The 23,029-nt window shown below is 45.3% G+C and overlaps 1 protein-coding gene across 1 annotated transcript in view; it reads left to right on the forward strand.

Moving 5' to 3' along the window:
- Positions 1-23,029, forward strand: part of SFMBT2 (Scm like with four mbt domains 2) — a 214,229-nt gene that overhangs the window by 190,335 nt on the left and 865 nt on the right. Inside the window, exon 21 of the mRNA XM_023511391.1 lies at positions 3,550-3,644. Within this exon, the coding sequence (XP_023367159.1) occupies positions 3,550-3,644 (95 nt within the window). The remainder of the gene's footprint in view (positions 1-3,549; positions 3,645-23,029) is intronic.

Genomic DNA, 23,029 nt, shown 5'->3' on the forward strand with positions numbered 1-23,029 from the left:
GGAAAGCTTGAGGCTCTGTCTCAAAAAAAAAAAAAAAAAAAACAAGTTCCTCCCTCATTATTCTGAGGTCAGGTCAGCTTGCGGTGACGCCCTCCTACGCGACTCCAAGTCTGTTTGTGATACTTACCAGCATTTTTTGCTAGGCCCTTTTGAATTGGTGGGTGCACTGAGTTGGTGCATCCTATATATGTACCGAGAGGGACCAGGGTTAGGACAGACAACCTCCATAGGAGGAAGAATACAGATACTGCACTTGCTGCTGGGTTCAAACACATGCTCTGCCGCTTGCCAGGTAAGACAAAACCCATTTTCTCTTACGTAAACGGTAGATGGGTGGTCATATATCCATATAGGAGAATTAGCTGTCAGATAACACTGTGTGGTTCTAGCCAGAGTGTCTGTCTGCACGGGGTGGGCGAGTCTGATGTCCAGCTTCACCAGGCACCATCAGCTCCGGGACCCTGTCTACTCCCTCTGTGGAACGTCCTGGCCACCCTGTCATTTTCTCCACATCCACCTCAGCCACCCAGGCTCGACCCACTGAAGCCTCTTTGAGGGCCCTTTGGGCCCATTCACTATTTCTGGACTCAAAGTTCACACCATGGCATGCAGGGTTGGCTTCCCCAACAGCTGCACAGAAGGAAGGAGGAGTTACTGTCCCAGAGCAGCAGACTGGATCAGCCAAGGAGATGGGAGCAAGCTAACTGCAAAGGCCCCTTCCTTCTCCCTTCACCTGCTCTATACAGGCTGTTGAGAAACTTCTCTCTTGGCAGAGGAACCACCTGTGTTTTTCTTAAGCTGAGATCAACCCTGTAACATACCACCTTGTGTGTGCTTTCCCACCCTCAATCCTTCTGCCCGACTCTGTTATTTCACAATAAACTGTCAGCAGATGAGTTTGCCTCAGTTGCTGCAAATGTGACGGCTGATGCCAGTGTTGTGAGCTCTGGTTCCCCCCCACCCACCCTCTCCCGTTCCCCTTCCCTACGGCAACCTCGTGCCCTCTCCTGTTCCCCCGCTCCTCTGCCCTACAGGCCTTCCCAGCCACATTCCCATACTCTCCAGAATTGGAAGAGGCATGGAAAGTCCCAAGTTTCACAAAAAGTTCTCAGTAGATGAACAGTGGTGGAAAACTCACCAAGGCTTGCTTAATTACTGTTGTATAACCATAACCATTGTGATTTAGGATGTCTCCATTGATCAATTATTGTTATATAATCATAACCATTGTGATATGAGATGTATCCATTGACAACCAAGCTGTAACTCTGCCAATGGCAACGTTCCTCATCCCTCTCACCCCCACTCACTTAAGCTATGCAGAGAAAAAAAGGTATAAAAGACAAAAAGCCTGCACTTCGGGGCTGCTTGTCTCAGAACAATGGCCCCCCTGCGCAGGTGTGAATAAATCACCAATTAATAGCATCTGAGAGGGTCCAAGTTTATTTTTGCATAACCCCAAGGTTCTTTCACCAGAAACAGCCCTTCTGCAGGGGAGTTCACCTCTAGCGCGTTCACCTCTTTAATGTGTGAGGTTAATTCACATGTGGAGCAGGTGGAAGGCCTGGTTGTGGAAGATTAAGTGGCTGCTGCTTACGGTTGGGGCCATGAAATTAATAAGGATGGGGTAACTGCATTTGCCATCACTGACATCAGGAAAGGAAGTATGTATGCTTAGTAAAGCAGTTTATCAGCTCCAAAGCTTCCAAGGCTGCTTTCAAAGATACTTTTTCATCTTTGGCAGCCACAGGGAAGACCTGCTGAAAGTCAGGCCCAGGATCTGATTCTAGGCCGGCAGAGCTGCCAAGGGCATGAAATGGGGAGCCTTGATACTGTCCCTTCTCAAAGTCACGGCCCTGGCAGGGAAACAATGAAAACTGGAAAGCTAGGATGAGTCATTGAGTACATCAACCAAGGACCTTGAACTTAACTTCCCTTTGCCGTCCTAACTGCAGAAACAGCCTCCTCTCCTAAGGTGGGGTGGAAATACTCCCCTTGCCTGAACACCATAGAACAACTTCACCTGATACAGGAGCTTTGCAAAATGACATCACTCAAGACGTGTCCCCCTTAGACCCATCACGCTTCCACAACAATAACCAGACTTAGGTCTCAGCACAGCCTAGGCAGGGAAGTACAAACCCTGACCCAAGAAAATTAGTCCAGTGAATTGTAGGAGGCAGCTGACATCCGCTGGCCGACACTGGGGGAACACGTAGGGACTAAGTGAGGGTGTTAGGCCGAGCAGGGCAGGGTAAAATATAACTGGGATATGGGGGAGTTCACCTGTGACCTGGGACTCCATATTTTTATAAGAATTACTTGGAGTGGCTCGGCGCCTATAGCTCAACCGGCTAAGGCGCCAGCCACGTACACCTAAGGTGGCGGGTTCGAATCCCCAGCCCGGACCCGCCAAACACCAATGACGGCTGCAACCAAAAAAAAATAGCCGGGCGCTGTGGCGGGCGCCTGTGGTCCCAGCTACTTGGGAGGCGGAGGCAGGAGACTCACTTGAGCCCAGGAGTTGGAGGTTGCTGTGAGCTGTAATGCCACGGCACTCTGCCCAGGGGGACAGCTTGAGGCTCTGTCTCAAAAAAAAAGAATTACTTGGAGTCAGTCTAGCGATTACCCAAGGTGGCTCCTGCATGTTGACCTACAGTAAACAGGATGGAAATGCAAGAATGGCCTTTTGCATTATTGAGGAAGATGTCAAAAGACTAGAAATACAATGGTTAGACCATGTCCCTGAGGAATAGGCTAAGTCTCCTGCTGTTTTTTGTAACATAACTCACAGGGACATTGGTCATCTTAACATCTGGCTGGTCTATAGTAATGATGGTGTAACGCCGGTTGGTGACCTGGTGCAGGAAGTCTTGCATTCCCATAGGAGAGAAGGTAAATCCCAGTGGTGTTTAGGGTGCCCCATCAGTGAAATTTTTAGAGGTTTTGTGCTTAGGAGTACTCCAAGAGATTCTCTTTAAAGTAAAGCACAAGTTGTACTTTACACTTCTAAGAAAGAGGGATTATACTTGGCGGGCCACCTTGGGTTTAGAGACAGCGTGTACCACTTGGGCAGATTACTTGGACTCATTCATTGAGTGATGGGGAAGCTGCCAGCAAGTGGGGCTCAGGGGGAAAGAGGGTTTTCCAACAAATAGAGGCTGCACTGTCAAACATACAAGCCAGCAGATTCAAAGAAGCATTAGCTGCCTTGAGTTACAGAAGGATAGATATTAAGTGGCATCCCTGGTGAATTTTGATGCAGAAGGCAGACTCATGGATTTCTAGAGCAAATTCAAGCCCTCCACAGCAGAACACTCTTGAAAATAGCTTCTGGTTTGCTGCAGGCCCTGGGTGGCACTAAGCCCCTGTCTATGGGACAGTAGGCGACTTTCTGACTTGAGATGGTCATCACGAGCTAAGGGCTCTAGGATGTACCAAATGAAAAGTCAGGGCAGACAAGGAAGCCACCGTCTGGTCGGGGACAAGGCTTGAGCAGGTCTGTTAGGTACACGCAAACTCTCTCATCTCATCTGTCCTGTTTCTAAGGCACCGATACCTGTTCCTCAGCTCACCTACGGCTTCATGAGGGAGTCTCTTCACCCAGCTGATGGAGAAAGAAAGGACTCAGGCCTGGCTCCCAGGTGAGTCAGTGTGCTATGCTGATTTCAGCCACAAACAGAACTAAAACTCCATCTTAACCCCACTCAGGAGCCCCTGCAAGGTAAGGGTGGGCAGAGCTGTAAGCAAAATCCTCGGCCATTCACTTCACGAGAAAGAAGTGGTGGAAATAAGGAGATACACCAACTTCTGGGCTGTGACAAATGTCCTGATGTTGATCAGGAATCTGAAGATAAAGGCTAGGACACTGGGGACAAGGAGGTCTGAGAAACAGAGGTACCGGTATGTCTTTCGATAAGGTTATGGTGGGTTTTTTCCTCTAGGAAAGTCTTGCATTTATTTTGTTAAATATATCCCCTAAATATTTTATAATTTATGACTGTATTTTTTTCTATCATGTTTTGTCATTACTGAGGCTACAGCAACTTTGGTGAATTCAGCTTAAGGGAATTTCTACCCTGAAGTTTTTGGTCTTTTTTTTTAAGCATGAGACAATTTTTATGTTTTTAGAATTTGGGTTTCAAAGATCACTTTGCATAGGAGATTTCGTTTTGTTTTTTATCTTTCTCTTCCCCTCGCCTGTTTATGGAGTTGAGGGGGGTTTTGCGTTTGCTTCTATACATTCCGTAAGTCAAATAAGCAGAACCTCGGGTTGCTGGGGGGGGGGGTGCTCTAACCCTTGCTGACATGGGGCAGTTGCTCGGTCAGTCACTGCGCCAGGGGTCAGCATGGCCCATGTGCCAGCGGGTAAGCTTTGTTGTGATTCACCCGCTCCCTTCCTGAGCCCATCCCACTGGGTGCCCAGCTGTGACAACTATTATCTTCTGCCGTATTTCACAGCTCGAGAAGGCCAATCTCAGGCCGTGGCTTTAAGCACTGAGCCTGGTTCCTGCCCTTCTCATGGAGCACTTGGCCCCACAACAACCAAGCTTCCAGTGACAACTATTAGGGTTCTGCCCCTGAGCCCAGCCAGCCTCGGTTTCAGCCCCACTCACCACTTTACGTTTCTATACCTTTTATGATGTGTGGCGAAGTGTACCTTGTTTCTGAGTCCAGCTATGTCATAATGATTTTCTTACTGTCACCATAAAAAAAAATTATTCCAAGCAGTAGGTGGTATTAGAATATATTCTGAGAATGCAACTGAATTTTGCCTTGTTTGGGCTATTTAGAAATGAGATGTTTAGCCACATAACAATTCATATTGACATAGGATTCCTTTAAGTTATAAATTCTCAAAGTACTCAGCTAGCTGACATTTCTAAATGTCCCTTCTGCATAGTTTAACTCTGTTTTTATTTTATTTATTTACTTAGTTATTTTACAAATGGTTTGAGAAAACTGCTTTGCCTATTACCCCATTGACTTCTTGCCTTAAATTTCTGCTACTGAGAGGTGTGTGGTTGGAGTGGTGGAAATGTGAGGACGGGACTGTTTGATTGACGCCACACACTAATAACTCTGATGCCTCCCGCAATTTGAGCGAATCGGCCGGTCATTTCCCCTCTGTGGCATGGACAGTAATGACCATGTGAATGCAGGCATTGTGCTATGTGCCACCTGTCAACGGGACCTGCTCGAAACAAGTGACTTTAGTGTCAATGAGCTGATTATGCCGAGATCTGTCCATTTGGTCCCAATAGCTCCCTGTAGTCCCTTCAAATGAACAAAAATGAAAACATTTTAGGGAGCATTTAAGCGTATGTGAAGCCAACAGATCTTATGACAGCTCATATCACAAATGTTTCGTACCTCCAAACGGGGACGCACCAGGCTGAAGTACATTAGGAAGAAGAATATCACTCTGTTAGGGGTGTTAAAAGGGCAGAAGCCATGGAGACGGGAGGCAGGTGACCCACAGAAACAGCCACACAAAAACCAGGAGCTGGTGTGCGTTCCAAAGAGAGTTCAGGCTATAGCTTCAGGACACAAGAGACATTTAGGTTCCTTTTTGGATCCTTGCATAAAGTCCCTGCTATTATTATTGGCCTTACAGCTGGGATTGAACACTCAAATGCCATCAGGGCTCGGCCCCAAACAGCTGCGTATAGGGGCTGGGGAAGAAGATGGGGAACTGGGAAGACACATCTGTCTAAAAAGGGGGCATCCTCCAACCAGCTCCCAGGGAGGATGGGGCCCAGTTGTTGGCCTTCCTTCAGATTTTCCAAGGGGAACCAGAAATCTGGATTTTAATGTGAAATCTCTAACTTGTTAAATGTTGGCAAGAAAGTCAAACATTTAAAAAATGATGTCACCGTTTGCTAACAGCATGATCTTATGGGTAGAAAACTCTAAAGACACCACCAAAAAAACTGTGAGAAGTAAGAAATGAATACAGTAATGTCGCATACAAAATCAACACACAAAACCCAGTAGCATTTGTTTGTTTGTTTGTTTGCTTTGACAGAGTCTCACTTTGTCACCCTCAGTAGAGTGCTATGGCATCACAGCTCACAGTAACCTCCAGCTCTTGGGCTTAGGTGATTCTCTTGCCTCAGCCTGCTGAGTAGCCAGGACTACAGGCACCTGCCACAACTCCCAGCTATTGCTGTTGCATTTGTCACTGCTGTTTTAGCTGGTTGGGGCCAGGTTCAAACTCACCACCCTCAGTATATGGGGCTGGTGCCTTACCCACTGAGCCACAGGCGCTGCCCACCAGCAGCCTTTCTATAAACTATAGAATAAAAAAAGGCAAGAGAACAATTCCATTTACAATACCTATTTTAAAAAATAAGGTAAAATACCTAGGAATAAGTTTAACCAAGGAACAAAAGACCTGTACACTAAAAACTATAAAATGTTTATGAAGGAAATTAAAGAAGATATAAATAAATGGGAACATAGCCTATGTCCATGGATTGGAAGAACTAATATTGTTAAAATGTCTATGCAACCAAAGTAATGTGTAGATTCAATGCAATTCCTATCAAGATTTGAATGTCATTTTCAACAGAAATAATAGGCTCAGTGCTTGTAGCTCAAGTGGCAAAGGCGCCAGCCACGTTCATCAGAGCTGGTGGGTTCCAGTCCAGCCTGGGCCTGCCAAACAATGACAACTACAACCAAAAAATAGCTGGGTGTTGTGGTGGGTACCTGTAGTCCCAGCTACTTGGGAGGCTGAGGCAAGAGAATCGCTTAAGCCCAGGAGTTGGAGGTTGCTGTGAGCTGTGACATCTCGGCTCTGTCTCAAAACAGAAAAGAAAAGAAATAACAATACTAAAATTTAGTTGGAACCAAAAAAATCCCCAATAGCCAAGGAAATCATGAGCAAAAGAAGGAAGGTGAAGGCATCACATTCCCTGATTTCAAATCATACTACAAAGATATGGTAATTAAAACAGGAGGGTGATTGCAAAATAATAGACACATTGACCAATTTACCAGAACAGAGAGCCCAGAGGAACCGCAGTGTGTATAGTCAGCTGGTCTTCAACAAAGTGTCAAGAACACGCAACAAGAAAAGGATCGTCTCTTCAGTAAATGGTGCTGGGGAACTGGACATCCACATACAGAAAGATGAAATTAGACCCTTCCTGGATGCCAATTTTAGAAGAATCAATTCAAAATGGATTAAAGACTTAAATGTAAAACTAGAAACTATGAAACTACTAGAAGAAAACACCAGGAAAACTGCACAACATTGGATCAGGTGATGATTTTTTTTTTATTTTCACTCAGAAATGCAGACAGCAAAAGCCACCGTGGACAGATGGGATTACGTCCAAGTAAAAAGCTTCCACGAAGCAAAGGAAACATTTAACAGGATGAAGAGAATCTGCAGCGTGTCACAAGTGCTTTATCTTTGTTTACTCAAGATGCTACATCCGTTTTCGTACTTATAATGGGTTTGTTTATATCTGTAGATACTGAACCGCAATAAATTCAAGAAGAATTAAAGATTAGAATGTTCAAATAATTTACGTGTACCAAAAATATTATGTTAACGACGAAGTGTCTGATTTCCGTAAGTACTAAGTTTGACAGTTGATGTCACTGACATTTCACTTTGACCCTCGTGGTGTATTTTTATTGTAAAGGTACAGCCTCATTCTTTGAAACATTTTTCTAATTTTTTAAAAGCAATGTAAAAAACCACGTATAAGTCAAAAATTCATGTTATTTTCAATCCCTCATGAAAACAGTGCATCAGGGACAGCTCAAAATATCCACAAAGTGTTTGGAAAGGAGGTGGCTAATGAACACAAGGTGTGTTGATAGTTTGAGAAGTTCTATCCTGTTGATTTTAATCATGAACGTGAGCCTCATGGGCGACCTGAGACCGGAGTGGATAATGATGAGCTGAAAGCGGTAGTTTAAGCAAATTTATCTCAATGTACACATGAATAAAGAGCAAGGTTTGGTGTTACAATTCCAACAATATAGATCCTTTGAAACAAATCAGTGAGGTAAAAAAGCTGGGGAGAGGCATTCCCCCTGAATTAAACGGGCCTCAGAAGAGAAACCGCCTCAAAGCTTGCCTTTCTTTGCTGTGAGGACAGGAAGAAGAACCGTTTCTACACTGCATTGTTATGGGTGACGGAAACGGATTCTTTCTGACAATTGCAGGCATTCAGCACAGTGGTTAGATAAAGACGGAAGTGCTGAAACCGTCCAGGAGAATATTTTCATGAAAGGTAGTCTGTATTTATGTAACACGAGAGGAGAAAAAAACAACCACTGTGACTCTGAAAGACACAATACAATTTACAAAGTTACAACAGTGCTTGAACTATAATGGCAAAAGATTAATATTATTAATAAATAAACCATTCTTGACAAATATAAAAAATGTGGACTCCTGAATGAAAAAAAATCGGTAACAAACAGGGGTAGGCGATTCAGAGAAGAAACATACATGGCCAGTAAACACAAGAAAAACCGAGGTATCCTTAATATTTGGAGAATGCAAATGAGGAAGTTAGTGAGGCAGGAGCCATAATTTCTTTTCTCCTATCCCCTTGACAGAGATTGAAGAGTGAGCACCCCCGCCGGTGCGAGTCACATGCGCAAAGATAATCCCATTCCCAGGCTGTCAATTGGGACACCCTGCTGGGAGGCGTTAGAATTATAACTGTGCATTTTTTTCATTTCAAATCCTACCTGGAATTTTACCCGAAGACAATAAAAAATAAAAGGGCAAAATATCATGTTCATTTTCGTACTCAGAACAGCTTTACTAAGCCTTAACATATAGACAGACAAAGTCGAAGAGGATTGAAGGCTGGGATGTCAACATAGTAAAAGTGCAGAAAGGAACGTGGACGGATGGTCACGAAGCGTTGTCGGCGATAGAGACAATTAGGGAAAACCTAAATATCTTAGAGGACGGCTGAAGGAAATTGCCATACGGCTGCCCATTAAAATACTGCTCAAGAGGAAAAGGAAAGGAGGATCTTTTTCTTTATCGAGGGTCAGCTATACCTGTGAGATGTTATTATGTATAGGGATTTTACAGTATGATCTCTTTGTTGTAAAAAATCAATATATGCGCATCTATGGAATACATATTGATTTTTGCATTTAAAAAGCCTCAACAAAGCTAAAATAAATTGTCACAATGTGACTTACTCTTGGGATGACAAAATGATTATTAATTGTCTGAAGAGGTGGCAATTGTAATTCTATTTTTTTTTTTTTTTATGCAGTGTTTTTGACCGGGGCTGGGTTTGAATCCACCACCTGTGGCATATGGGGTCAGGACCCTACTCCTTTGAGCCACAGGTGCTGCCCTGTAATTCTATTTTTAAAAGATACAAAAGGAGCCTGTCAGTCCTTCCCGCGTGTGTGCTCACACCCCCACACGCCCCCTAAGGTACTTTCTGTCTTAGCCAGTGGCGTGCCTGGAAGAGCCCCTGAAACATTCCAAGTGAGTCAGCATAGGCCCTGAATCACGACTCACGCTATTCCTCCACCCGGGGTCTTTTCCTCAGTCTGTGCTTTAACACTGTCTGTCCTCAGTGCCTTTGACTCTGCTCAGCTCACAGTGCAGAGGCAAAATCCCTCATTCCCACTTCAGGGAAGAAGCAACTGAGACTTAACCCGTCGGCCAAGTTGCCCAGGACCAGCCTGTGCCACCCAGCACCCATCAGAAACCAGGTATTTAATGAACAGTTCGTGACTAAAGCTGTTAAGGGACATGCTCGAAACCTAGGATGCATGAAAATCAGGAGAAAAGGCTGCAGAAAAAAGTTCAGATCAAGTTATTTCTTCTCAGGGATTTTGTCTGGCTGGAAGAGATGGGAGGGAATCCTTCTCCCCTCCTTGGCCACCAGCCCCTACGATTGAGGTGTAGTAATCTGAGCACATGATATTGAATATTTCTATCTGGAACCTCAACTTTGATGACAGGTGAAAGGTCTCACCCTCCAAGCAGACCCTGCAGGTCCCCTGAGCAGCACAGAGCACAGTGGAGTGTCTCTGCTTGGTGGAGACAAGATGTCCGTCCAGGTATCCTCAAACTTTTAAAACAGGAAACTAGTTCACTGTCCCTCAGACCATTGGAGGGCCAGACTGCAGGCCCTGGGACAAGTCGGCTGCTAAGCAGGACAGGCAGCGGCAGCAAAAACACCTGGTGGGCCAGATAAATGTCTTCGTTGGGCTGCATGTGGCCTGCAGGCTGTAGTTTGAGGATGCCTGCTTTACACAATTGAGCATCTCAAGAGAAGCCATTGGGGGAAACAAAATAATCTTTTTATGGGAACAGGGCCTTAGGAAGATGCTAAAGAATAAATGCCTTGTTGATCCTCTGGTAGCAAGACGCCCCGGGGGACGTGTGTTTGTTTTTAGAGAAGTCTTCGGAAATGATCAGATCTGCAGAGGGCGAAAGGGAAGAAACTGCAGCGGCCAGGTACACAGACGAGAAACGGGGAGGACAATTACATCTAATCACAAGCTCGGGCAAAGTGTGGCCATTCCAAGTGGTCATCTCAAATCAGTCTTCTGCAAGACATGTTGGCTGAAATGTGCTCCAGCTCCGGAGAAGTGGAGAGAAACAGTGATGATTCCCCTGTGCCAGGCACGACCTGCGTGGGGCTTCCTCGGTGACCCGCCCCACCTGAGTGAGGGTCCCCACTCCTAGTCCTGTTTTTGTTTTTCTTCCTCGCTCTTACACTCTCTAATGTACTACACATGGTCCTTATTCATCTTATTTATATCCTCTCTTCCCCACCCGACTATCAGCTCCACGCAGGCAGGTCATTTTCTCTGTCTGTCTTCCTTCTGCTGCACCTGCAGCCTCCAGGCCAGAGCAGGTGCTCAGCTGATATTTGTGGAGTAAACGCGTGAGCTGAGATCCAGCACATCTCCTGGAATCAGCTCAGCAGTTCTTTCAGGTGGCTCCTATTTCCTCCCTTTACAGCTGAAGAAAACAAGATTTAGGAAATTTACTTGTCCCTGCTCAGAAAGATTCAATGTCGGACGGAGGCTCAGGATCAAAGTGCAGGTCTCTGGAAGTCCAGGATGTTCTTACTGTCTCCTCTAAGAGTTACAGGACAAGAGCTGACGTTAGGTTAATAAGCAGGCTTTAGTGGAGAGATATTTTTTCTCTGTTTTCGGAATAATCAAACTGTGTTGGGAGACGTGCAGGGAAGTTAAGACAACACAGCCTAGTTCTAGCCTAAAAATATTATATCTGTCACACCTAGCAGGGCTCTTAAAAACAGCATTTCTTAAGAAAACAGCTTAATTTATCTTCTAGAAGAGTCCTTCGCAGCAAGGATTGGGGAAGCAGAAGGTGAATGCTGTCTGAGCTGACATTTATGGGGCAGGCACCGTGTGCCCAATCCTTCATATTTATTAAGTCTGGATTCTTTATATCATCCAGTCCTGACAACAATGCTATGAAATGTGTGATCTGAGGTGTCTCCCTCCTCCACGTTCCCCCAGATCCCCAGGCTTATCCTTACCCGCAGTATTTCACGTCCCAGCTACAGACACATCTTCCTTCCTATGCTGTGAGTTTTTCGAAGGCAGGAATTGTATCTCGCTCCTTGTGGAATCCCCAGGATCCAACATGTTGTCTGGCCCCCAGCCTTTAATAAATGGTTAAAAAAAAAAAAAGAATTACTTATCATATAGTTTCTGATATGGAAAATGGAGCTCAGCTAATTCGAGGGCTTTATAATTTAGAGAAAGGAGATGGCCACGTGCATGAAAGAATTGGAAAATACCGCAATCCCGCAGTCCAGTGCTTGATAATGTGGTGTGGAAGTGAGGACAGGGCTCCAAGGATAAATGAGGTGAAAGAGCAGGAGGAAGAAAGGAAAGGGCACACGGTGGGAGCTGTGCCCACTTAACGGTGGGCAGAGAAGGCCTCACAGGATGCAGAAGCTTGAGCTGGGCCTTGTAGGATGAAGAATTTTCCCGCAGTTGCCCGCGGCTCCCCCTGGCCTCCGAATGCTTCCTGTCCTTTCAGAATCGACTGAGGCAACCCCTCTCTGGGGCCTTCCTCTCCTTATACCCTCATCCCTCGGCTACTGTGTAAGAAGTAAGTCAGGTTTATAAGGGCGGGTAACTCACAAGCCTTGAGGAATTAGGCTTGGTCTTCCCCTGCCCTCCAGCTTCAACCAGGTGTGTGTGGACTGTGTCCTCCAGCCAGAGCTTCAGGAGAGAGGGGAGCTGTGCTCTGACCGTGCTCCGCCTATCCCTAAATCTGGGGTCCAGAGCAAGCATGTGGCCTCCTGGTTTGGGGAATGGCCCTTTTAGAGAGGAACGGGAGAAGCTGAGCCAACTCATTCCCCCGAGTCAGCTTTCTGCCCGGCAACCCAGCTAGGCCGCTGGGACATCCCAATTTGTCATCGCACCTCAGTGCCTTACAGGAATGATCTCATTTACTCCTCCAACAGCCTTATGAGGTCTTCTCTGTTATTGTATCTCTGTTGCCCTTTTACAAATCAGTAATTGAGACGAAGAAAAGTTAGAAGACTCATTCATGGCCAAAAAGTAGTGACTGACAGACAAGGGGCTTGAATCTTGCTTCCAAGTTCATGCACTTGACCTCTAAAACATACAGAGGCTTCCAAAAAACAAACAAACAAATAAAAAAAGTATACACATTTTAAGAGAGGAAAAACTGTATTAAAATGGTAATAATCAAGTTGCATCTGACTTCTGCAATTACAAGAGATACAAAATATAACATTCCAGACATACTGATACAACATTATCAGTATATATCAAGTGATGCAATTGTAATACAATTTTTTACTTTCTTAAAATGTGTACACATTTTTGGCAACCTCTGTATATATCACCTCTGAAAACGTAATCTTAACAAGCCACGCTGTAGCATATAGCTCATCTAATAGATTGCTTCTGCATTTTTACATATTTATAATTATTATCACCTGCTATATATGTCGAGCTCCTGAAAATTGCTCAATAGCAACTGTAATGGGTAATAAAAATAAAGCTGGAGAAAAAACCCATTAGCTACCTTCTTAAACTGTGCTTTCTGGCTTAAAGAATTGGAACTTTGAAGAAGGAATCTGGAAAAAAAAAAATCCTTCAAGAAGCCAGCAGCTTAGAATATCTCAGAAAAGAGTATTTTCAGCACTCTGCTCCCAACAGGCATTCAATAAATTCTTGCTGACTGGATGGAATTAAATAAACAGATTTTCATGACTGACATGACAGGGGCACTAATTGCAAACCCTATTTAAGGAGCAACTTGGTGAAACAGAGCAAAATTCCATAGACTGACGTGAACACATGTAATGGTGCTGAAATCTTTCTGTTTCTGGGGTGGGAAGAGCGCTGAGGAGACCGCAGTTAAGTGTGGACAATGCACAGGAAAGGACCAAATAGAATTTCTTTGACTTAATCATTTTTGAAACCTGTTTATACAACGGGTACATTAAATGCCTTGAAATCGCTTAGAGTCTTTGCAAGGGAATTTGACTGAATTTAATCCCAACACAATCTACATGCGCAGAGAATGCGGCACACAGCAAACTCACTGTGACCACATCCCTACATTTGTTATTTCAGCACTAAAATGATATTTTAGATCATATTCCTGAAAATTTTATGGTAACAAAATGAAATCAAATAGTTAAGCTTCAGGGAGCCAAGGAAAATAGAATGGGAATGTGGTTTAACAAATAGTAATGCTGAGCTTGTGTTCTTGGGGAAGCAACCGTGGTCTTTTCCATTTTTGACTGAAATGCCGCCCTCTGAGATTCTTCTGCTGTTGGGGAAGTCAAATCGTCTTATTAAATTGTGCAGAAATTGACAGACTCCAAACACACAGTGAGCGTGATCATTAGAGAGGGCACCGTAACCTGGCGGTGTGGAAATCACAAATGATAATCCCCCTTGTAAATGAAATATGCAAAATAAAACAACCACCTAATACGACAGAGTTTGTGTAATCCCGGGTAGCTGCTATTAGCAAGCTGTTTTATCATAGCTGTGAACTTCCTCAGTTAACAACGAATGCACCCAATCAAGTTTAAAAATGAATTATGAAATTCTTTTGAAGTTCAGTTTTTACCAAAAAAAAAAATCACTGGGAACTGTGGCAATTGATGACATCAATCGTTTTAAATGTCTGTGCACCTCCCTGAACCCTTTGCATTTCTTACTGTAATGGTAACTCTTATTTACGTCAGGGAATTTTTCTAATCTATTCTCATTCTACTACTGTACATAGTAATCTTGGTCTGAAAGAAATAGCACAATTTTAGCTCTGCCAGAAATATTTCTACAACCCTGATATTATCTTATAAGATTGTGTCTTGTGTTTATCTGGAATCCGACATGGGCATCCAGGACTGGTGAGGTGAGAATTCTAATCCACTTGTTGCTCGAGAACACTTTGGAGAATGTTCTCTACTAATGAGCCCCCCAGCCGGGTGTTCTGAGAGGTACACTAAGCCCAGCACTTGGGTCCAGCTGTCTGAAGAGCGGCTGGAGTAAAAGTTTTGAACACGGGTTGTGTTCTCATTCTCAAAACAATGCGAGATCAGCGTCCCTGGCCAACCCTGATTATTCACAAAGCCCACTCACCTTCTCTGGTTCTCAGACCCTGGCCTGTCCATGTCCCTGCTTATTCCCCACAGTGAAAGGACCCAAAGAAAGGACAGCTCACTTCAATAAGAATGTGAGAAGTCTGATGGAAGGTCTGGAGGGGACATCTCTGAGCCGCTGAGGGCTGGAGACTTTTCTCTCTCCTTCACGTAAATTAACCTAGAATCGCCTAATTCAAAACCACTCCTGTCTCAGGTCGACCGGGTAACACTTGGTGTGGGCAGATTTGCTTTGTGTGTTTGCATCTCACGATCGACAACTCTGTCCTTGTTACTATTTACTCTGATGCTTTGTGTGTGTCTTTCTTTCTTTCTTTCTTTCTTTTTTTTGCAGTTTTGGCCGGGGCTGGGGTTTGAACCCACCACTTCTGGCATATGGGGCCGGCGCCTACTCCTTTGAGCCACAGGCCCCGCCCTCTGTGCGTCTTTCTTTCTCCCCATGTTGGAAACGTGCATATCAGCAGTTCACCTTCTAGTGAAAATGAGTCACATAATGTTTTCAGAGATGGCATTTCAACCCCAAGGAACCTTCTGGAATGTGGAGACAAGCAAGAGGCTGAGACTAAAATACTACGGCAGAGGCCGCACAGAAGGGCAAATCGAGAAGTCATGTCCTTCTAGGCAGGGCGGTCTTGAATACTCAGCAGGTCTCAAACACCAGGGGCGGGTCACCGTGCTCAGGACGGCAACCATTCCCGATGTTCCCTTTAAACACAGTTCTAGACCAGTGTTTCCTGACCTTTTTTATTTCACACCACACTGGAACCTGTAGTTAAACTTCCATGGAACCCTTAAATTATGTTGATCCCAAAAAAAAAGAGTTAAAGAAAGAAGACTACTTACTGTGCTTTGAACTTCTTTTGACGATAATTTAATTAATAATCTTTCAACATTTTTGCAGCCCACCTACCATCCTCTCAGGGCACACCAGTGGGCCTCAGCTCCCCCGCTGAAAGTCCCTGCGCTAGACAGAGATGAGAGTATTCACGATGAAAGCACAAGCATGGAGGAGGCTTTAGAAACTTGGACCCGAGGAGATGCCACACGCCCTCTGATAGACGCAAAGATAGTTACCAAACAGAACGGTGAAATGGCAAAACTAGAGAAGATGCCATCAGGCTAGACTGTGAGTGTCTACTCTCCACTCAGTCTTTGTAATACTTAAAAAGCAGGAAACCGCCCCCCATGGATGCAAGGTATGTGAGAATGAAAGCTTAACCAATGGGGAGGGGAGTCTTTTGCAAATGCTAGGGACTGTTCAGAGTTAAGCTCAGAGGACTGGGAGCAAGTTGAAACAGTAAACACAGACTTCTGAAGCTCGCAGAAGAGTATGATTCAGAAATCACTTACCCTGGACCGCTCAGAGGACATCTGCTACTGCGTGATGTTCTCATGACGCACGGGGTGTGAAGGAGGAAAGACTCTGATTCTCACCGACCAGCACATTACAGTGGCCACGTCAGTGAACAAGCAGAACAACGGATCAGAGTGAGAGAGCTGACTCCTGCCCGCTCTGGGCTGTGTGGGGGCTGCTGGGCAGAGCAGGGGGTTGGAGGCGGTAGACCCAGGTGGAAGGCTGGAATGCAGGAAAGGGGGCAGGCTGAGCAGAGACGAGGAAGAGCCGACCCAAGTACAAGTGGAGAAGAGGCAAGTTCATCTGTCAGGCTTCAGCAAGGCTGTTCATGGAGAGTGGCAGGTGCGTGCACCAGTGTGATCCCCTGGGTAAGGACACTGATGTAATCCCCACATCAGGGTGTGGAGAGATGAGTGGGGCTGACAATGGAGACCTATTGATGACCAAATAAAAAATTAGTTTCAGTGTAACACAAGGAAGATTTGCTAATATCAGCTGTATTCACCTCACCCGGCAAGATTGGAAAAGGTGTGTGTTGGGAAACTCCTAGTAGAATTCACCCAGGGCAGCTAGAGACCCCTGGGCTGGACAGTTTCTGGGGTTTCTCTTCACTGTCAAAATCCAAATTTTCTCTACTGAACACTGCTGGCAGCCGAGCCTCCAGCACCACTCCGCCCTGTGTCTTTGTGTTCAGTGCACCTTTGCAGGTTGAGTTGGTTTCCCTGCTGAGCTGTAAAGGCCCAGAGCCCACAAGCCACATCTGCCCTCTTCTCTCTGCATCTCCAGCCAGGGACCAGAGTGGGTGCCCCATCAGTTCTTATCCACTTTTTGGCCTGATCTAGGAGTCCCCAGACACCTGTGTATTTTTCCAGTGCACTTGGAAGAGATGGCGAAGCCTCCGGCCTTCCACAACCTAATTAGCAAAGCAGCACCCAGGACACACCAGGATTGCTCAGGAGGAAAACAGCCGCAGTGTCCTCATCCCCTGCCTCTGCCACTCGAAGACTGATGCAATTTAAATAGAGGGATACAGTGTCCAGCTCATTTAATTACTCTGCCATTTTAACTGAATGCTCTTTGACTTAATTTTATCTCAATGAGCGTAAAGCGTCGAGGGACTGGCCCATAAACCTGGAGCTGCCTCTGACAGCTTCTGGGAAGGAGCCCCAAGGGGAGGAGGATGGTGATTTACGGGACGTGAACAGGGCTGCAGAACAGCTTTGGCACCGCAAGTTCCTGGGGCTTAATTACCGCCTTTAGAATTTAAGCCGGAGTTAGGCCTGGAGCTGTACCCACCAGAAGAAAAGAAAGAGAAAAAAAATCTGTGATCACACAGCATCAGTAGACTTGTACAAGGACTCTGCTGTTATTCTGTCTTGTGACCTATCAAAACACCAACCTGCGTCCTTCATCCTTTCTGGGTTCAGTTTTATCCATTCTGTCTACTTTTCTGTATAAAGAAATCTGACCACTTTGTTTTACAGAGTCTCACTTTGTCTTACAGAGTCTCACTTTGTCGCCCTGAGTAAAGTGCTGTGTCATCATAGCTCACAACAACCTCAAACGCCTAGGCTCTTAAGTGAACCTCCTGCCTCAGCCTCCCGAGTAGCTGGAACTATAGGCTCCTGTCACATTACCTGACTAGTTTTTCTATTTTTAGTAGAGACAGGGTTTTACTCTTGCTTAGGCTTGTCTCAAACTCCTAAGCTCAGGGGATCCTCCGGCCTTCCAGGGTGCCAGGATTGCAGGTATGAACCACCAAGCCTGGCCAGAAATCTGATGCCTGAATCCAGCAGGAGTGTTCCATTCAGAAGGTATTAAAAGACTTATTTTCTCCTAAAAAGAATCTGGACTTTTTTTTGTCTCTTCTTTTCAGATAGTATCTGGCCAATGATATAAAAATTCCAGTAGCCTTGGAACAAAGTGGTCGCAAACTTTTAATTCTGCAACCCCCTCATTCCCCTACACACACACCCCACTGCCTCCGTTGACTTGTTTACATTATGCTGTATTTTTAGGGGAATTCAGAAATCCTAAAATGAGACACATAACCAAACCCACAAATAATGCTGGCTTGCTAGCTATTTTAACAACAGCTCCCCCTCCTTTTAAATGGGAAATCACTTGTTAAGATTGGATATTGCCCCTAAAGTTCTTCCTTTAATGGGAAAAGGCTACCTCTCACGTTCCCTTCTGCGCTCAGTTGGTTGTGCTTTAAGAATTTTGTGGCTTTGAGCCGGAGGGCAATAGTCCAGAAACCAGACACTAATTTCCCAGGCCTTGGGAGAGGCTTAAAACTTGAGTGAATGGGAGCTGGATTTCAAAGCCACTTAGGAATTCTAAAATCCACATTTAGCAACCAAACTAAACATACTGGGTGACCTCAGGTATCTGGGAGCTAAAACTCCAGGAAGACAGTCTACTGAGGAAGTGGGGTTCAACCCCTTTTTACTTGGTTCACCTCATTTCCCGGAACTCCTCACCTCTCATGCAGCCCCTGGCCATCCTAGACTCCTCATGGCTCCCCCTGGTTTGGCATAACCCCCCCAACCAACAAGTCTTAGCACGAGTCTTCCCCACTGCCTTCTCTTTCTGTTTGACTGTTGGAAAACAGCTCAACTATCACCCTTGCTGGGGGAAAGGGCAGAGTTCCCCTGCCTTGTCACTACTGTCTGCAGCACACCCAAATTCTACTCAGCTGTCCTCCCACGGAGCATAAGTTCTAGAGATCTTGGAAAGGGTCTTTTGATTTCCATAGCTATACAAGCACATTCACAGCACAAGCTCACAGATACTGTAGACCCTCACAGCTGACCACCTCCTTAAGTTGACCTAGCAGCTGTCATAGGCGGGACATGCACCACATGTGTGTGTCTTTACAGTGGGCCGAGTTCCTTATGCTGGCCTCCTCCATGTGCTGACCAGTCTGTTATGGACCCACAGTGGTGTTCTACTGCATATCCTGACTGTCTTTGTCTATTTGAGCTTCCAGGACCACATGCCGTAAAGTGGGTGACTTGGGAACAACAGATACTTCTGACTCCCATTCTGGAGGCTGGGAGTCCAGCACCAAGGTGTTGGCAGACTCGGCGTCTGGTGAGGGTCCAGGGTTCACAGATAGCATCTTCTGTATCCTGCATGACAGAAGGGGCACAAGAGCTCTCGGGGGCCTCTTCTACAAGGGTGCTGATCTTACTCGAGAGGAATCTGCCCCGTGACCTAATCACCTCCCACAGGTGTCTAGGACGTACGCCTCCTCAGACCATCGCTTTCAGGTTGGGGTCAACCTAGGAATTTGTGCAGAACACAGACTCTTAGACTACAGCGCTGCCGAACAGAATCCCCAGTCACCTAATGTCACACGTCACCCTTCTGCACATGGACTATTATTATTATTTTTAAGGCAAGCATGAAACAAAGTTAATTGAGGAAAAGAAAGATAGGTTTACAGAGTAAGAGCAAGGTCTAGGCTCAGGGACCAAGATACGTTCACCACGGACAGTGAAGGGGCCTCCATGGTTATGGCAAAAGGCAGGGAGGCCGCCTGTGCACTGTTAATACCCACATCCTGCTATTACAGAGAAACGCCTGTCAAGAACTTGTAGCTCATTTGAAAGTTCACCACAAGTCGGTGGATGGATGCTGACCCAAAATGTTTATCTTCTCAGAAGGCAAGTCAAAAAGAAATGGGGAGTGACTAAGAACAGCCCATCCCCCAGTCCCCAGTTATGTTAATATGACATGAAATGGATAATATTGAAACAAAAGCTCTGTTGAAAAGCTGCAGCTAAGGAGGCCGCATCACTGAGCGGGCCTGGGAAGAGAAGAAGAAATCATTTAACAGAAATCATTTAACTGTGCTGAGCCACAAGCCTCCGCGGCGGACTGAATGAATGAGGCACGCTGCCCTTAGTGGGCTCCCTGTCCATTATCTCACCGCATTCTCTGATCCTTGCAGTGCACTGTGTCAATTACATGCTCTGGGATTTATGTCAAACTCGCCAGGAGCCAGAAATTGTTCTGTAAGATAGTGAACTGGAAGAATGAATTCCCCAGTGCAGACAGCGGACGATGGTACTCACTTTCTGTGATGGTGTCTGGTGTGTTTGTGCCTCTGTGTGTGTGTGTGTGTGTGTGTGTGTGTGTGTGTTCAGGACCTGGACAAAGTAGGTTTTTTATAACCTTGGCATTATATTTTTAATGAATTCACTTATGACAGAAAGGCTCTCAGGAAACAATTTAGATCCTACAAGGATACATTTGTAGCCTACCAGAAAGCTCTGTGCTAAGAGGAAATGATTGCAGCCCCAGCCAGACCAGGCTCTCATCTTGGTACCATTGCTCCTGGTCGACCTTGACAATGAATGTCTTCTCCCCTCTCTGGGCTGTAGTTCTCTCATCTGTGGAAAGAGGTGTTTAAACCCATCTCTTTCCATCTCCAAAATTCTGCAAGACGATGTCTCTTCCTAATAGCCTTTTTAAAGTGGCATTCTGGCTTTACCACTAAGAATTACTTTATTCTGTCTCACAAAAGTGTAGGTGGTTAATAAATAGTAAGTTAATGACTTTTAATACTAAGTCTTAGGAGCTGATATTTTTACTCTGAATTTTCTACCTCTAACTCATTAGATAAGGACATAAAGGAAGGAGAATGGGCATCCAGTGACCTCACTAAATAAATGTTGACCCTGACCAAGATCTCCCGTAGCCAATCTTTAGAAAGTGCGATTTCCAGGCACTAGCATCACTTTTTGCTTTTTTTCCTAAATATTTTCAAAATCATGGAAAGCAAAATATGATTGATGCACAAAGTGTCCTCATAAGGCCCTGTGTTCTTGGCAGTCACTTACAAAGTAGACGGTGTAAAATGCAGCATATTTTTGCTGTGCCTTTTACGAGTTTGAACATATTTGCGATCACAGATTGGAAATCATCGAATGAGTGGGCTCAAGCTGTGAGAGGCAAAGAGGTTTATTGGTCAGTATGAAAAGAATCTGGAAGTGCCTGCCTACCTTTTATAGATGATCAAGTGGCTAGAAAGGGACCTGTGTTTTATTATAAGGTGGGGGGTGGGGAGAGGATCGGAGTTTCTGACTATCTACCTTAATGTTCTGAATGATAAGACCTCTGCGTCACTACTTGGGAGTTTGGGTTGGGTTGAAAGGCCTCCCCCACGGGAGATCCTTGTCTATGAGGGAAGAAATTTGTGTTTAGTGGCAAGAGGGAACGATTAGAAATGGGTTTCTACAGACTTTTATTGTTCTCTAAGTAAACAGACATCATCGCTCTTCAAAGCTTTCTTGTAACCCCTGTGTTCAATTATAGTGTAGCTATAATTCCAGAACTCTCTGAACTGCCCCCTCTATGTTACTGTCTGCACAGACTTTAACTGTAACAGCTACTCATTAGTTGGAGAGACCTTTGCTTTCATATGAATACAGTTTAGTGGGTACAGAAAAGGGTATTCATTCTCCACAGCTGATACTTTATTAGATCAGTTCTTTCTCACTCTTCTTTTAAATTACACTCTGACCTTTTGGAAAGTGGAATACACATTTCCAAAGTTCTGGATATTCTCCGAAAAGCTGTGACCTGGTTTTTGGTTCTTGATTTATAAAGTGGTTCTCGTTATGACATGTAGCTCCTCACACATCAAAAGGGAGATTAGCTATAAACAGACACTGCACTAATGGTCCCTTCCCAGGGAAGCACACGGAGACCCTTCTGGAGGCCATGATGACAGGTGTCGGGGGACGGAAGGTGGCAGTCAGAGTGAGACCCCTCACCCCTCACAGAGACTGTCCTTCAGCCATGACTATAAGCACAGGAGTCACTGTGTTCGGATTCTAGACAGGTCTTGGGCTGCGGTGGAAGGAATATTATCGTAAAATGCCAGTGTGTGAGGCGGAGATGTGGAGAAAGAGCTGAGATCAGTGTTGACACTCAGGTAGCAGCAGGTTGAGGGAGTCACACAGGAGCACGACTGTCCTGTCCCTGGCCATGCTGGGTCAGTGAGGGACAACTAGCACACGGAGTACTCCTCGTCTAGGAGAAATCTCTGCATGCCATTTCATCAGGTCCTCCAGCTTGGAACCGGCACCTGGAATTCTCACAGATGAGTCCGCAGCTGTCCCCGGGATCAGGTGACCGGTGCTGGAGGGGCAGTGGTCAGCATGGGAGGGTGAGGGAGGAAGTCTCAGCTGTAGGAAGAAAAAATATGAAAGAAACGAATCTTTGAAAAACGTTTAACGTACAAATGTACGTTTGCTCTTGCGAGTCGGACATTCACGTGCGGTGACTGTTCCTGGGTTACCTGTCCCTCCCTCCCGCCCACCGCTGCAGCTCTCTGAGTATGGGAGTGTCACGCGGCTGCCTCGGGAATAAGCTGGGTAAGTGGTTTTAACGGGTTGCATCCTCTTACAGAGCAGAATATTAACACACTCATGAAAAGATAAGAGGTGACCACAGAAATCTTTTCTTCCACCCAGAGTTTTGCTGCTGACTTTGTGGCCCAGTCTTAGATTTATGAATGGAACGTTCAGTGACACGTTTTTTTTTTTTTTTTTTCTTTTGCAAAAGTCAAGAGCTCCAAATTGTTGACCTTTCCCGTAATGAAAAGTGGCTGTCAGAGTGTGCTACCTCGCAGTAATAAATGCACTTAATCTGTCCTTTTTGGTAAATGTAACTTACCAGTGAGGGGAAAAATAACAGCTCTTCCAGAGTATCTCATGCTGTGGAGAGAGCATTTGGAAAATAAATCTTGGGAAATGTTTGTATCATTATGTGACTTTTTTGAGGGAAATGGTTTAAGAGAATCACTTGTAGAGACTTTCGCATTTTCAGACTTCAAAACTTGGAAACAAATTTCCAGCCAGGTGGAAAATTTTAAGCAAAAGAGCTTCAGAGGTTTTGAACCCATTTGTTAAAAATATAAGAATGCAGGGCGGCACCTGTGGCTCAAAGGGGTAGGGTGCTGGCCCCATATGCCAGAGGGGGCAGGTTCAAACACAGCCCCAGACAAAAACTG

This window comes from Otolemur garnettii, unplaced genomic scaffold, assembly GCF_000181295.1.
Source record: "Otolemur garnettii isolate 467f Iridium unplaced genomic scaffold, OtoGar3 scaffold00019, whole genome shotgun sequence".
NCBI classification, from domain to species: domain Eukaryota; kingdom Metazoa; phylum Chordata; class Mammalia; order Primates; family Galagidae; genus Otolemur; species Otolemur garnettii.